The 15107-nt window shown below is 44.4% G+C and overlaps 1 protein-coding gene across 1 annotated transcript in view; it reads right to left on the bottom strand.

The window, feature by feature from the left end:
* Positions 1 to 2466: 2466 nt before the first annotated feature.
* Cog2 (component of oligomeric golgi complex 2) overlaps positions 2467 to 15107 on the bottom strand; it is a 46650-nt gene continuing 34009 nt past the window's right edge. Inside the window, exons 11-18 of the mRNA XM_003473489.5 lie at positions 14371 to 14432; positions 13239 to 13390; positions 10223 to 10420; positions 9277 to 9349; positions 8858 to 9000; positions 6043 to 6182; positions 4548 to 4728; positions 2467 to 3052 (exon numbers count right to left, since the gene is read on the bottom strand). Coding sequence (XP_003473537.2) covers positions 2951 to 3052; positions 4548 to 4728; positions 6043 to 6182; positions 8858 to 9000; positions 9277 to 9349; positions 10223 to 10420; positions 13239 to 13390; positions 14371 to 14432 — 1051 coding nt within the window. The 3' untranslated portion in view covers positions 2467 to 2950. The remainder of the gene's footprint in view (positions 3053 to 4547; positions 4729 to 6042; positions 6183 to 8857; positions 9001 to 9276; positions 9350 to 10222; positions 10421 to 13238; positions 13391 to 14370; positions 14433 to 15107) is intronic.

Genomic DNA, 15107 nt, shown 5'->3' with positions numbered 1-15107 from the left:
TTACAGGTGGCCCTGTGCCTGTTTAAAGCTGGGGCTGAGGCTCTCTTCTGTTGGTCTTTGGGGCTGGCACCCTCCTTCCTGCCCTATCAGCGGCACTAGGATGCACTACACTCTTCCTTGAGGCCTGTCGCTTCCCCCAGCAGCAGAGCAGACCAGGGTGCTCTGTCTTCCTAATTGCCTGTTGCTGGTGGTGGTGGGGCCTGCAGTCCTGCTGCTGGCTCGGCTTGTGTTCCCCACTGTCCTCCCCCCATGTGACTGAAATGGAGATGACCCGAGGCCCCACTGTTTATGTGGGCTGGGGTCTTGCCACAGCCGCAGGGATAGACCCACTATTCCCAGGTCAAGAGTGCTTACCTGACTCTTGCCCTCTAAGGGCTAGGCTGGGTTGGACGCCACTATCTAGGTACTCTAAATGGCTGCAGGTACCATCTCGAGAGGGTTAAAACACAGGGACCACTGCTCACAGAGGCCCTGGGATTGCAGCAGTGCAGCCCCGTGTTCAGTAGAAGGCAGTCTCAGGCATCCAGACCCAGAATTTATGTTCCAACAGGAGGCCTAGCAACATGTCAGCATTTGAGTTGCACCATGTTAAATAGTTCACAAATCTGCTTCAGCTGGCTGCTGGAAGGGGCTGTGGCCAGTCAGTGGGGCTCCACTTGCTTTATACTCAGATGACATCTCCAAATGTGATTCCTAAAATCCCTGTCAGGTGGAGCCTAAGAGTGGGCTGGCCATAGATTTCAGGGCTGCTCTTTCCCATTTCCCAGCACACTGCTTCCACTTAAACACTTGAGAGTTAGCACCAGGGCCTGTGGTGAACCTGAGAGCCACTCTGCTCTAGTGGGTCCGGGAGTCACTGCTAGGGTGTGGTCCTGTGATGAGAAGACTCCAGAAAGCTGCTGTGGCCAGAAGCTGAACACCTGTGGTGTGTGTGTGACAAAGAGATGGAACCCAGGGCCTTCATACTATGCTACCTCCCCAGATCTGTTTTTGAGACAGGGTCTTGCTAAGTCGCTAAGGCTTTGCAAGACTGGGCTTCAACTTGTGTTCCTCCTGCCTCAAGCTCACAGAGAACTGGGATTACAAGGGCATGCCTGGTGGACCCGTTTTTATTTGGAAAGGCAGCAGGTGGCTGACTCCTCAAACCCGGGGGAGGCTGCTGGAGCAGTGTGTTGCCAGATTCTTCTTGGGCTGCACATTTGGGCTGCCTATATCAGGGACAGTACGAGGACTCAGGACACTGAAACTTTGCACGTTTGTGTTAAACTTCAACACAAATGTATTACATCTAGCAGTCTGCTTTTCCAATACATTTCTAACTCTTTCTGGAGTTGACAGGGTGACTACAACAATGACAGCTGCTCTGAGGCTATAACTTTGGTGGGAAACCTGGACCATGACCAGGGACATCTCACACATGAAGCGTGCTACTGGAGCTCCGTGGCAGGCTTCAAAGGGGCACAGTGGTACATTCAGCATTGCCCTGCAGCCGAGGGCTGCTCCTCCTCCTGCAACCCCATGGAGCAAGCGGGACACGAGTGTATAGTCACTCCAAATCCACTTTCTCCTCCTCCTCGGGACCCAAGGTTGGACTCACAACATGTCACCCAAGTTGGGCCACACAGCCACATTGTGGGCTGCTCCCTCTCTTTTCCTTCCTTGGTGAGTTAAGTGAAGAACAGGTGGCTGAATGGAAGCTTCCCAGACATATCACGTCCAAGCCCTGGAAGCTTGGTGTAGGACTGTGCTAGGTAAGGGCGCTGCGGCATAATGGGGTCAGGGATCTGCTAGAGATCACTCTGGACGAACCAGAAGCTCCCAAACCCTGCATAGACTCAACAAGTGTCCTGACATATCAGAAAGGGAGAAGGCCGCGTAGTGGGGGCAGAGTACTTCTGCTTTCAGAACTTTCTCCTGGGGGCTGAGAGCAGTGGTATGACTGCAGGATGCTGGCAGGATGGGCCTGGGACCATCCTGTCTGGGTTATGGGCCACTGTTCTTGTACGATGGAAATGATGCGGGAGGGGGTTTCTAATCAACTTTCTTCCTCCTGCTTCACAACAGGCAAGAACAGCAATGTAGTGCGGGGCGGGGGGTGGGGGGTGGGTAGAGAGGCATACCAGGTCTCTGATGGGGAAGGCTGGACTGAAGGATGCACTGGCCAGGCGCTGTACACGTGAGTAAACCAGTTCCACCCTGGGGTCTCTCACAGCGCTCCAGCTCTTCATCAGAAAGCCTCCCATCAGCAGGAGCTGCCTGTGGGGCGGGGCCCACTGGCTTCTGCAGAAGATGCCGTATTATTCTTTCATGGGACAGAGCTCCCACATGCTTCAGCAAGGGTCTACGTGGACAGGACTCTCTGGTTATGCTGAGGGAGGTACCTTCCTGGCAGGGACTGTGTTAGTACAGGAACGAGTGACAGGTACACTTTGCTGTGCCGAAAATCACAAATGGAAGGCACATACCTACGGCAGATACTGCTTTTATTTAGGAAATAAATCTTCCCTACTAGTTCTGCTCAAGACAGAGGTTAGGAGACCGGCAAGCAGGATCCCTGGTACTATTCTTCTGTGCCAAGCTGAGGCTGGCACTGGTGTCTGGGAAGCCCAGGGCTGCAGTCATACCACCACAGATCTCTTGATGGGCTGCAGCACCAGGTACCCCTCCCACCACAGGTCCGAAGACAGCTTCCTATCCATGCCTGCATATGCACTTCAGTCCTGTTTTAGAAATCAGCTCTTTCATACTAAGATTTACAATAAAAATAAAATAATCTTCTGTAAACTATAGTAAAAAGTTGCAAATGTCTTTAAAAACTATCTTCCATACAATGGAAAAGGCTTTGTTCTTTTTGGGTGATGGAGGACCCAAGCATGTTGAGAGGGAAGCAGGTGCTGTCAGTGACACTGGGGACAGAGCCACTTTCCTTCCTTGCAGGTTTCCAGGGCACTCAGGTCTGCTCGGCTGCTGCCTGGTCCCTGGCGGCTGCCACAAGCTCAGTGAGGGCCTCGAAGCTTCTGATGCTGCTTGTCTGCAGGCCCATCTTCCGAATCTGCGTAAGGCCACAAGAGTGAACCATGTGAGTGCGATTTAAACTGAATGTGAAAAAGACCCTTATAAAAACCAGAACAAAATTCTCACCTTCTCCTCCACTGAGCCAAAAAGCCAGGACTCTTAAACACCCACAGAATACTTTTTCTTTAGAGCAAAGGATTTATTTATGTTTTGGGGTCAAATACTTTGCATGCTAAGAAGACAGTGTTAATTTATTTCCCTTTGACTAGGATACAAGTCTCTTTTGTGAACCTTAAAAAGAAAATTCACACTAAAAGAAAATTTAAAAAATAAGCCGTTTTTTAAAAAGTGGTGAATAGCTCTGGCCCGGGTTCCCACTCTCTCAACTGGCCACCAACAGCCTTCTATGAGAACGCGACGGACTGGAAACACTTGGCACGGCAGCTCCTGAGCTGACTCTGGCAGCCAAGACTCGGCACACAGTGTTCCTGCTTTTGTTTAGAAACAGTGGCCACACAGGCCTGGCTGGCTGGCACCAGCATGACTCAGTACCAGCCGTGTGGGACGGGGCGTGGGCGAGCCTTTTCTCTCTCCCAACCCCTGTTCTTTCCCTTATTTGCTATTATGGTTCTTGCTTGTGAAAAGATTTCACATTTCTCTTTTGAAATAAAGAAGCAGAGCAGGTGACTTCGGCAGAAGGCACCTCTAACTTCCCTTGGGTGGAATGATCTCAGAAATTCACACATGGCCCTGATGTGTGTGAGATGCTGCTCAGGACTGGAAAGCAAGCAGCTCCTCAGGACACTGCATCACCTCACTTCTTTTCTCTGCAGAGTCCTTCCTTTTTCTCTCTCTCTTTTTGAGGCAGGGTCTCGCTATGGGCTTCAGGCTGGCCTTGGACTCACTTTGTAGCCCAGGCTGGTCTCAAACTTGCAATTATCTTCCTACCTCAACCTCCCGAGTGCTGGGATTACAGGAGTGCACCACCACGCCTGGCTTTGCAAAGCCCTTCCTTGAGGAGCACTGCTCCACAGAAAGCAGCAGCTTCAGACACCTGGAAGTTCTGTGATACTGAGGACGTTTGTCCACCTGTCCACCTTGTTCCCTACTGAAGTTCTGCATGCCAACACCAGCCACACGATGTTACCTTCATTCTAAAATTTGTGTTTTATAAAAAATCAGTAAAACCCAGCAGGGAATTAAAGAAGCTGTGCCCGGACGTCATCCTTCACAATACAGGCGGGAGAGGCCTTCAGCTTTCCTCAGTGTCCTGCACACACAGGCTCTACGGACCTGCACAGGTCCTGCTGTGGGCTTACAGCAGTGAGCAACGTGAGCACGTGTACCACAACCCTAGCAAATGCTCACAGCACCAGGGCCCACCAGTGATATGAGGCAAACTCTTGGCACCTCTCTCCTTTCTCCTGGTTCTTACTGCAGAACTTCAGCCTTCAGAGTAACCTAGAGGCCTGTCTCTTACAAATTCCTATACCACCACCAGGGCCCTGGACTCGGCTCCTCCAAGGCAGTACCTGCTCTCCCAGGTACTCCACGTCCAAGGCCAATTGCAGCCGGATCTTGTCATCGTCACTCATGCCACTACTGGGGCCTACAGTGCTGGTGGCAGGGGCTCTCCTGGCTTGCTTCAGTCTCTTCAGGCTCTCCTCCATTTTCTTCACAGAGTTCAGGACATCTGATACAGTCTCACAGTACCTTGGGCACAAGATAAGGTTACTGGTGAGAGAAGCCTGTAATACCAGAGACACTGGCTTTGTGAACAAAAAAGGAGATTATTAAGAAATACCGATCTTGGGCCGCGGATTTAGCTCAGCAGCATAAATGTAAGGAAAGCGTAAGGACTTGAGTTCGATCCTCAGTACCAAAAAACAAACAAAACAAACAAACAAACAAACAAGAAACACCTCTAATGAAGTCCAACCACAGTAAATAGCGTATAAGATTTTAAGAAAGGGTCATGAAAGCATGGCATTACCTGAGAATGTAAGACACACAAATTTTGCTTAAAGGTTTAATCCCGAGCACTAAGAGAAACTGACAGGCCAGTATCTTTCACATACTGTGTGGAGACCTGTGGCAAGTTCCAGACTGAGTGCCGGGTTCATTCCAAATGGCCATAGAAAGGATCAAAAAACTCAGAATTTTAAATTAAGCCTATTACTCTCCAAATATTCTCAATATAATCTTCACACTGTGAGTTGTATCTCTAGACTTTGTCTACAAGCTGGTCATCTGACATAAGGGATTATGTTTGCTCACAAAAAACAGTATTATGCATCACTATTACATTCTGACTAACTTACCAATGCCTATTTGACTTATGAGTACTAGAAGTAACAAAACGCCACTGCAAAGTTATTACATGAAGAAATCAGTAACGGAGTAGAGTAACTTTGTTTGTTGGGCAGTGCTAGAGATGAAATCCAGAGCCTCACACATGCTGGACAAGTGTTCGCCCACTGAGGTTCACTGTTAGCCCTGAATAATAACTCTTCAAGGTGTGATTCAATGCCAATGCTGGCACTGGGCAGGATTGACTGCACAGAAAGAGATGCTCAAGGGTTTTGGGAGCTTCAAAAACTGTCAAGTTTTAATTCTGCTTTAAAGTGTTTTCTCATCTTGATTACAGAGGTCTCATCTAGAAAGCCCCAGCAAAGCAGGCTTTTTCATTATCCGGTGACCAGAGCTGTGTTGGACAGAGCTGAGGAGGAAGGACCTGGACAGAGCAGAAGGACGGGAAGGCAGTAAAGGTGGTGGCTGGAAGATGCTGGCCAGCAAGGCTGTTGTCCAGGTGGAGGAAGATATTTGCAGAGCTGGAGGGCAATGGGAAGGGAAGAGGAAGGATGGAGATGGATCGAGTGACCACACGCTGCTCATTCAATGTCAGACAGTGCTGTGATACTCTTATACTAGTCAAATCCCCACCCCGCCACACAAATCCACACACAGCCCTGTGATGCCTCAGCCTCCCCAAGTAAGTTGCAAACAGCCCATTCGAAAGTCACTTACTTGTGAGTGCTCTCAGAGAGAGCTCCTTCCAGCCACTGCTGCATTACTGTGGGCTTGAGCTTATCCCTATGACCACTCTGAAGCTGGTAAAATGGCTTCAGTGCACTATCCACATAAGAGGAGGCTGTGGTTGGGACCTCCTGGAGTAATACAGGAAGGGGTGACAGACAGAGAGAGTCAGAAAGAGAAAGAAAAACAAGTTACCAAAACCTCAGGCTCAAAAAGATACTGCTATTCCAGTACACCTACAACCCTCCCCCCACCCACCCCCAAGATGCCTGAAGGATGGGAGGAAGACAAGGGGAAAGCACAGCGCAGGATAATGCCTGCAGCCAGGCTGGCAGGTTCAGGTGTGGTCCAGTACCTCCAGCTCCATTCCTCTAAGGCACTGCTTCCCCAAATTCCTGTCCACAGTTTTCACCCAGTGATCCTTTCATATCCAGGTTCTGATTCTTGAGTAGGGTGTGCATGAGGAGAGGATGAGTTATGAGGCTGCATTTTTTCTTTTGGTTTTTGAGACAGGGTATCACTATGCAGTTCAGGCTGGCCTTGAACTCTCTCAACAATCCTCTGACCTAAGCCTCCCAACTACAGGCGTGCACCACCACACCCAGCGAGGCTGCATTTCTAACAAACTCCCACCAGGGCGCCCATGTGATTTATCAATAAGCCACAATTTAAGAGGTAAGGATTCTGAGTGATCGAATAGCTTTGGATTCTTCATCTGTAAATTAAGATACAGCACTCACTTCACAGGAGGAGGAATGAGAGTCTGCAAAGAGTTTGACATAGAGTCTGACCTAGTGTGAATTTTCTTTCTTTCTTTCTTTTTTTTTTTTTTGGTACCAGGCATCCAACTCATGACCGTGCACTTGCAAGGCAGGCGTTTATGCCGCTGAGCTAAATCCCTAGCCCTAGAGTGTGAATTTTCAAAAAGTACACAGAATATTTCTGGGAGTTGAGTCCAGCCTGGGCAGTTGTGAGACCCTGTCTCATAATGAAAAATTTAAAAAAAGTGGGAGAGGGATGCAGCTCAGTATAAAGGCTCTGGATCCCAATTTCCAGTACCAAAATAAAAAAAAGAAAAATTGCGTCCAGCAATATTAAGACAGGCCTCTCTCCCTCCTACTCTCAAGTAGTACCTTCATGTCAAACCAGAAAGAGGAAATTAGGAAGTTACTTGTACTAGAAGTGGTAATTCTACCACACCTCTCAGATTCTAACACAAAAAGAAAAAGAGGCGCACAGGAGGTCAGCACTAACGCCAGTCCAGTGACCAAGCCACCTAACTGTATGCAAAGCATCCCAGCAGAAGGGGGAGTGAGGCAAACAAAAGCTTGGCCATTGACCATTTTCACAGCTCCTGAGAATAAGTTTTGGTAGCAAACTCATTAAAAGGCATTAATTTACCTCAAAAATCTACAACTGGAAAAAAAAATTAAAGAGAGAAAGAGATTTAAAATGAAATGAGAGGGGGCTGGGGATTTAGCTCAGCGGCATAAGTGCCTGCCTTGCAAGTGTGCAGTCGTGAGTTTGATCCCTGGTACCGATAAAAATGAAAAAGACACACACACACACAAAACATAAATAAATAAATAAAATGAAATAGACCAACTGCATGAAAATGAATGTTCAGATGGTAAAACAGAATTCCCTAAAATTACTGTTCTGTAAGAATAAACAGAAAAATCTGTCTTTGACCACCTGTGTGCCATACTTTTTTGTAACCTTAGAAAATGCCTTTACAGTATGGTAACCATTGTTGATCACCTTGTATTTTGTTTTTACATTATGTATTATGTCCATCCTTTTGATTTGACTGACTCTGTTCTGTTGTGTCACATTTGGTTTTACTCTCTTCAAAAAAAAGTAATAAGAACTGTGGGAGTAATAAAACCCAAAATGTGTAATTGTCACTGTACAAAAGAAAGGAAAAGAAAGTGCACTAAAGGATATAACTGCATGTATATTTAAGTGTGTAAGATAGACAACCATATTACTGAGTTTTTGTTGGATCATTGAACAGAACCGTTTGCAGTCTCACTGTTTGAAAGACCACTTTATATGCTTTAATTTTATAACTTGAACAACTATTTCTAAGATAACAATATGTAATCTATTAACTAGTGATTTCCTACTGTTTATTTTTTCTGAAATTCTGTGTAACTTGTACCCTTTTTTGTTTTTTTCTCCTTAAATTAAAAAAAAAAAAAAATGCCTTTAACTTTTTTCTTTTTTAATTTCTGTTTTTTTTGCAGTGCTAGGGATGAATGCAAACCCTTACTTGATGGGCAACTACTGAACTATACCTGGGCAACTAATACAGTTTTAAAAGGAACTCTTTCTTATTTAATTAAAAGAAGAAAGCGGGTACTTCCAATGATAATATGTTCCATACATTTTTTTTTGTCTTTTTCATTTTTATCGGTACCGGGGATCAAACTCACGACTGTCTGCTTGCAAGGTAGGTGCTTATGCCGCTGAGCTAAATCCCCAGCCCCTCCAACGATAATATGAAGGCAGCAAGATAAATTTAAAGTTTTTGGATATGAAGACCAAGAAATGTTAAAATGTTCTTTTAAAAACAAAAAGCACCTTTCCATTAGTGACAAAAGAATTCGGACAAGTCCACACTATCTAACCTTCTGTCTCTATCTCAGCTGTGGCACCCACACCCTTCACCTGCTCTGTTCTCTGATCCACGCTGGGCTCCCCATGCCGACCTGCTCCTATCACCTTAACCACATCCTCTTTTCCCTGGTATTTCTAAAACAAACTTCCCATCTCAGAGTTCTTCTCAGTGAGTCACACTAACCTTATTGGTTCTTCGGTAAAGCCTGGGGACCTCCAGGGCACTTCTCAGGTAACTGAAGCAAGAGTCACTCAAGTCTTGCGTGATCTTGTGGCTCAGGACAGGAACACAGGCCGATAATGTGCTCTGTGAGTCCTCCAGGGCTGCTACGGAGGCAGGAAGATGGGTTTAAGCTCTCTGCTCCAGGCAGGTGTACGCTTTACTTTACTATCACAGTACTGAGAGACTGTACTATAATAAATCAAATCAAATATCAGAATATATCAAAAGGTCTTTTTAAAAGAAATTAAAACCACAGAAAATAAAAACAATCAAGAACTGACAACTAGAGATGAAGGTGTTAAATATATCCCCTCTCTGAAGTTTTATTTTACATTGTTCGTTATTCAAAGATTTGCTGAGTGTAAAAGATTTAGGTTTACCTGAAATAGAAGAAAAATTCTTAAAGCCAATCATTTCAAGTTTTGGTCTGATAGTCTCCAAGAGTTCTGGGAGCTGGAATACATACATGGGTTTATATATTCAGTTAACACTTATAAATCAAAGAGAGAGGCAATTCTACAAACTCAGACTATCGTTAATGAGTGATGGAACTAAAAGTTAAGACTTTCAGTAATACTCATCTAGAGAAAGCAAAACTCAAGGCTTCCAACACAAGAGACATCAACAACATAGGAACCAAGAGTAATGTTCAGCTACTAACAGGCTCAAAGAAAGCTCGAATTTATTCTTTGGCTCTTCATGACATCACACAAGCTCACAGTAAAGACCATATTCTTGTTCAAAATACACAGATACACCTTCTCAAGGACACAAAACATTAAACTTTCAGAAAGCAGAGTCACATACTACAATGTAAACACTAAAATGTGTCCTATAAAGTTCTCTTAATGATAAAGCAAAAACACCTGGGACTTATGCAGGGAAAACAGGGAGAAGTTTTAATACAGTTCAACAGTTCAACTGTTGCACGTTAAGAGAGCATCTGGGTCAATGCACCAAATCAACTAAAATCTAGCACACTGTAGGTATGTTTAAGCAGACCTGAGCTAATGAGAAGAAAGAAAGAAAAACAAAACAAAGAAAACCAAAAAACAAAACAAACAAAAAAGTGGAGCAGGCACTGCTGAGAGGAAGAGGGGATGGAGAGAATGGGTTGGCATGGTATCAGCATCTGGCATGAGAGGAGGATCTGGGAAGGATGAGGTCAAACATCAGCCAGGAGGCCCAGGACATTCTCCTCAGAGTACCCACAATCCCTGTCTAAAGCCCAAGAGGCCAAATAACATCTGCCTTTGGCCTACAGGACTCTGAAACACTGACTGCACACCAAGAACCGCACACTGAGGTCTGTGGGACACAGCTCACCTGCTCTTGAAGTCTGTCCAGGTCTGCAACCATGTACACAAGCTGTGTGCTGGAAACAGACACCACTGACTTCGTGTCTGAAGGAGCACCTCCCTGGTCTTCACCACCTCCCTGGGCAGTGGGAGTGTCTTTGCCACTAGTTACCAAAGGTTTTCTGTTCTCTTTGGCAGTTTCACTAGAAATGGGCCTGTGAGAAAGCTGAAAAAGGATGTGGGTGACAAAATACTTTCACACTAACAAGACACACGAATAAATGTACATATATTTATACACACATGCACATCTCAACAGCCCAGCACATGACTATAGCCATCTGTGGAACCACAGAGGCAATGTACTAAGGACGACACTGCCTTTACATCTCTAGACGGCCTCATGTATACCTACCTTTTTTGCCCCCATGTCTAACTTCTAGGGATAAAAAGTAGAAAACAAACAGTTCTCAAATCACAGTGAGATTGTTCAGTTTCAGGAACATCACAGATTTTAAAAAAATTAATTGTAGTAGGTAAATAACATACCAATTTAATAAATAAATTTAGTTATACCCAATCAGAGTAAAGAATCACAATATAATCTTCATTATTCTTCAACTAACACAAATAACAAAGTGTTCTTTGCACAACACATTGTTAAAGGGCAAAACCAAATTACATTTGTATCAAGAGAAAGATAGGATAATGAACACTTAGGGCACAGCAATCATGGAGGGGAAGTGAGAGGAATGAATGACCAGCTAGCAAGGCCTGGTGGTGTTAGGATTCACTGGTGCTGCCATCCTTAGGACTGTAAGACAGCCTATTAGGAGGACTCTCCTAAACAGGAAAATGGAACTAACTACCACTGAGCTCTCAACACTTCAGTATCCACAAATAAATTCTCACAACAGAGGTCAGTTTCCCATTTTCCAGATGCACAATCCCACAGTCATGAAGATTACCGACACCTCTGCAAACTGTGGTACAGTTTGCAGCTTCAGTCATTCAAGGATTTTTCTTTAGAACCTAACTAATTAACTGACCTTGGAAACCCCAGTATCCTCAAGATTGTTTTTTGTTGGGAGGTTTGCAAGTAGCTAATCCAAGTGTGTTAGTCAGGTCTGCTTGCTGCTGACTAGATGCTGCCCCGTAACCCATCTGAGACAGATGCACTGGCATTCTCCCATTATAACAGGCTGCTGCTGTACTGTGTGTAGCTATTTTGAGTGTTTTCAGTTTTGTTTTTCTTAAAGCTGTAAAATCCCTAAGATACTGCCAAAATGCCCTGCAACATCTAAGATTTTATTAATACAGTATTTTACTAAATTAAATAACTGCGGAAAACATAGCATATTTAAGGTTTAAACTGTAAAAATAGGCATATATAGGCATTTTCTTGACCATTATCTGAAATTCATGGGTGCTTTAGGAACATTATGTAATCCCACAAATTTTGGGAATCCACTATATTGTGCCCAAGCCTATAGAATCCAGCCAGAGCCAAGGCCCAACCTTGCCTGGCTCCAAAGCCATTACTCTGCCCATTATATGGGTGGAAGTGTGCTAAGTCTTCTCTGGACAGAAGCTGCACTTCCTTCAGTGGAATATTTCTGCATAGGGCCTGCCTGTCATTTTAAAGTATACGTCTTCTCACAATCTCTGTACCATGATAACTATTTTTTTTTTAATTTGAAGAGGATAAAATTAAACACAACAAAACAGAACGTAAGAAAGCAATGTAAGAGACATAAATTTCAAAGCAAGACAACCAGAGATATTCGCTATCTATCATATTGTCTCTTATTTTCTTCCAAATAGTTGTCACTATCTTCACATACAGTGAATTCATATAAACTATACAGTATAAAACTGATCTGAACAGAATGATGAAGGTGTTTTAGGTCTTCAAGACCAGATAATAGGGAAGTCAACAATGGCTGTCATAGTGTCTCTCATTCTCTTCAAAATAGCTGCCCATATCTTCATGTATGTTGAAATTAAATAAAACAGACTAAAATCACTTTGAACAAAGAATAATAGTATTGCTGGATTTCACATCATGAAGCTACAGAATCAGTATTGGGTACCACAATGTCTCTTTTTCTTCAAAGTAGTTGTTCATTTCATCATACGTTATATAATCAGTTCTCATAAACTGTAAGTTCTATGCATGCATGAGTCTCAACATGTACATCTATCCTTTGTCTGTATTAAGAGGGAAAAACAAAACAAAGCAAGACAAAACAAAACAAATTCCTAGAAAAACATGAAATGAAAAAGTCATATAAAACCACAATACAAGGTGATCTACAATGGTTGCTATGATGTTTCTTGTTATCTGATGACTTTTCAAGAGCATCCATCACCGAGACTGCCCTTGATGGCAGCTCTGTGGAGACCTGGCAAAGCTTGTGCTCTGACTGAGCAGCAGTAGCCATGCTTCTGTTGGCCAGGAATCTCAAGCTTTCCACATATGTCAATTAACCCGTTCTTAACAAGGCTGAAATTTGCCAGGTAGCTTGAACCACTGTGGTATATTCATGATTGCCCATTGGGTGGCTTTAAACTAATTTTATCAGTAAAGAGACCATTAAATGTGATTAGATCCATTTGTACAACCAGTGGTATAAGCCACAAGCTTGTAGGAGTATGTCAAACAGAAATGTGAAAAGGGAAAATGACATCCCTTTAAGAGAATAGGTTAAATATCTTTTTATTTTTTAAGATATTACTTTTAAAACATTCAAATAATGAAGTTTAATACATATATTTTGCTCTCTAATCATTTTCATTAAAATGAGTATTTGATTTAATTAAAGGGATTTCCAAGATTCTGGTTTTGCGAAGGGAATGGACTTGTCAGGGTCAGACAGATATCTGCCAAGGCGGGACTGAAACACAGCTGGACACCAGCTGCTGCTATCCATGGAATTAGTCTGTGGCGACTACAGACATTTTTAAAATTTCATTTCATATCTAGCTAAATTATCTTTAATTTTTATCCATCCTGGTTAGCGAGCAGCTGAAGGACTGCTTACCTCACTGACAAACACAGAGAATCGTGCCAAAATCTGCAGTGTGAGTCTCCACAGACGATGTGCCAGCAATGGTAAGAACATCTCATCCGACCAGCACTTCGTCAGGCTGCTCCATGTTCTGTGAGAAGCCAAAAGGCAATACGGACTTCCAGCTAGAGAAAAACCACGGACTTAGGGAGTTTCAACCCCTCATGGGCTTTAATCTCATGTAGAATTTCAAAGTATAACTCAAAATTAGCATAGCTGCTACTGGAGGCCACGGAAGACCAACAGGCCATTTCCTACATTTATAATGCAACACGTTTGACAACTTACATGATACTACCTCCCAGGCGGGTGGAAGAATATCAAACATACACAGCATCCAGAACCTCCCCCCAAAGTTGAGAAGGGTAGTTGGACAGTGGACTTATCTGCACTTCAGCTGTGGAAGAGCAGGCACTTCAGCTGTGGAACCCAGTACCTATGTGACTATAGAAGTAGTCCCACTGTGTATCAGTGGTCATAAGGAATGGCTATAACATGGTACAAAACCACTGAGGCTGCCTGCTATGCACACATGTTCTCTAAATCTGCATATATACAACTCCCACCTACCTAGCGCCCCAGGACAAAGAGCCAGAGACCAAGGTCAGAGAAGAGGCACAAGCATGTGTCCCAACTCCACAAGTAGGAGGGAAGCAGGCTGCAGTGATCTGATGCACAGAAGAGATTGTGTAAGCACAACAGGGCTAAGGACCTTGTGTGTTACATTTGGGATGGAAAAGAAGGTCTGGTCTGCTTCCTTCCGATGCCATAAAGCATCCTTTTAATCATTTTCATAAAGCAAAAATCTCAATGAATCAAACATTTGGTTTCTAATAGCCATATAAAGATAAAAGCAGATGGGCTGCAGTACAACTCAGTGACAGAGTGTTGCCTAGCACATGTGAGGCCCTGGGCTTGATCTCAAGCACCACAAAACAAAACAAAGCAAAACAAAAACAAAAGAAGTTAAACTAAGTGCCCTTCAGGTCCAGCTTACTTTATGATGGGGAACGGTGAGCATTCTCGGAAACCAAGGTCTAGCTGGCTGGTGAGCCTAGCTAACCTCAAGGACGCCTGCTGTTTCCACCCTCACTAAGGAGGTTACCTGGGGCGTCTTCCAGCCCGTCTGCAAGTGCAGCTTCCAAGGATCCCGCAACTTCTCTAAACCTGAAAAGAGAACACAAGCCAGTGCTGAGAGTGCCACTAGGCATCTTTGCTTGCCCTTTCTCCTTGCTCCCCAGTAACAGGGCTCCCCCACTCACTGACAGCCCTCATTCCCAGGGGCACACAACCAGCTTCAGGATGCTTACTCGCTCCAGCTGGTTTCTTATCTTCACTGACAAATAAACTATCTTCACTAATCCACTGTTGGGTAGATTTTTCTGCTACTGCCTAGAGTCTGAATTGTAACTCCATGGTTTTGAAATGAATACACTGCCAAGTTAAGGTTCTTAGGTAAGTCCCTGTTGGCTTTAAACATCAAATTAGCCCCACAGCTGGCATCTCCAATCCACCCACATTAGTACCAACCACATAGGGACAGAAACATCCCAAACCAAGAAATGGAAAAGCCATGTTTGGTATCCGTGTTTGCAGCCTAATAAAAATCCCAAAGTCAGACAGTTAAGCTCCCTGCTCAGTGCCTTGGGACCTACCAGCCCCCTCTGTGTCCCCGCCACTGTCCTATTGGTTACTGCTGCTTAGCAGTCACACACTATTTCTTGGACGGGTTAGCTTCCCCTGCTGGTCCATCACCGACTTTAACACGGTTGAGACTAACCGTAACTTACATGACTAACAGAGATCTTGTGTTTCCATGACTATAAAGAATGGCCACTTTCG

This window comes from Cavia porcellus, unplaced genomic scaffold, assembly GCF_034190915.1.
Source record: "Cavia porcellus strain 051 isolate PalLab524CR breed Dunkin Hartley unplaced genomic scaffold, mCavPor4.1 scaffold_13, whole genome shotgun sequence".
Lineage (NCBI taxonomy): Eukaryota > Metazoa > Chordata > Mammalia > Rodentia > Caviidae > Cavia > Cavia porcellus.
This window is presented reverse-complemented; position numbering and strand designations above follow the sequence as displayed.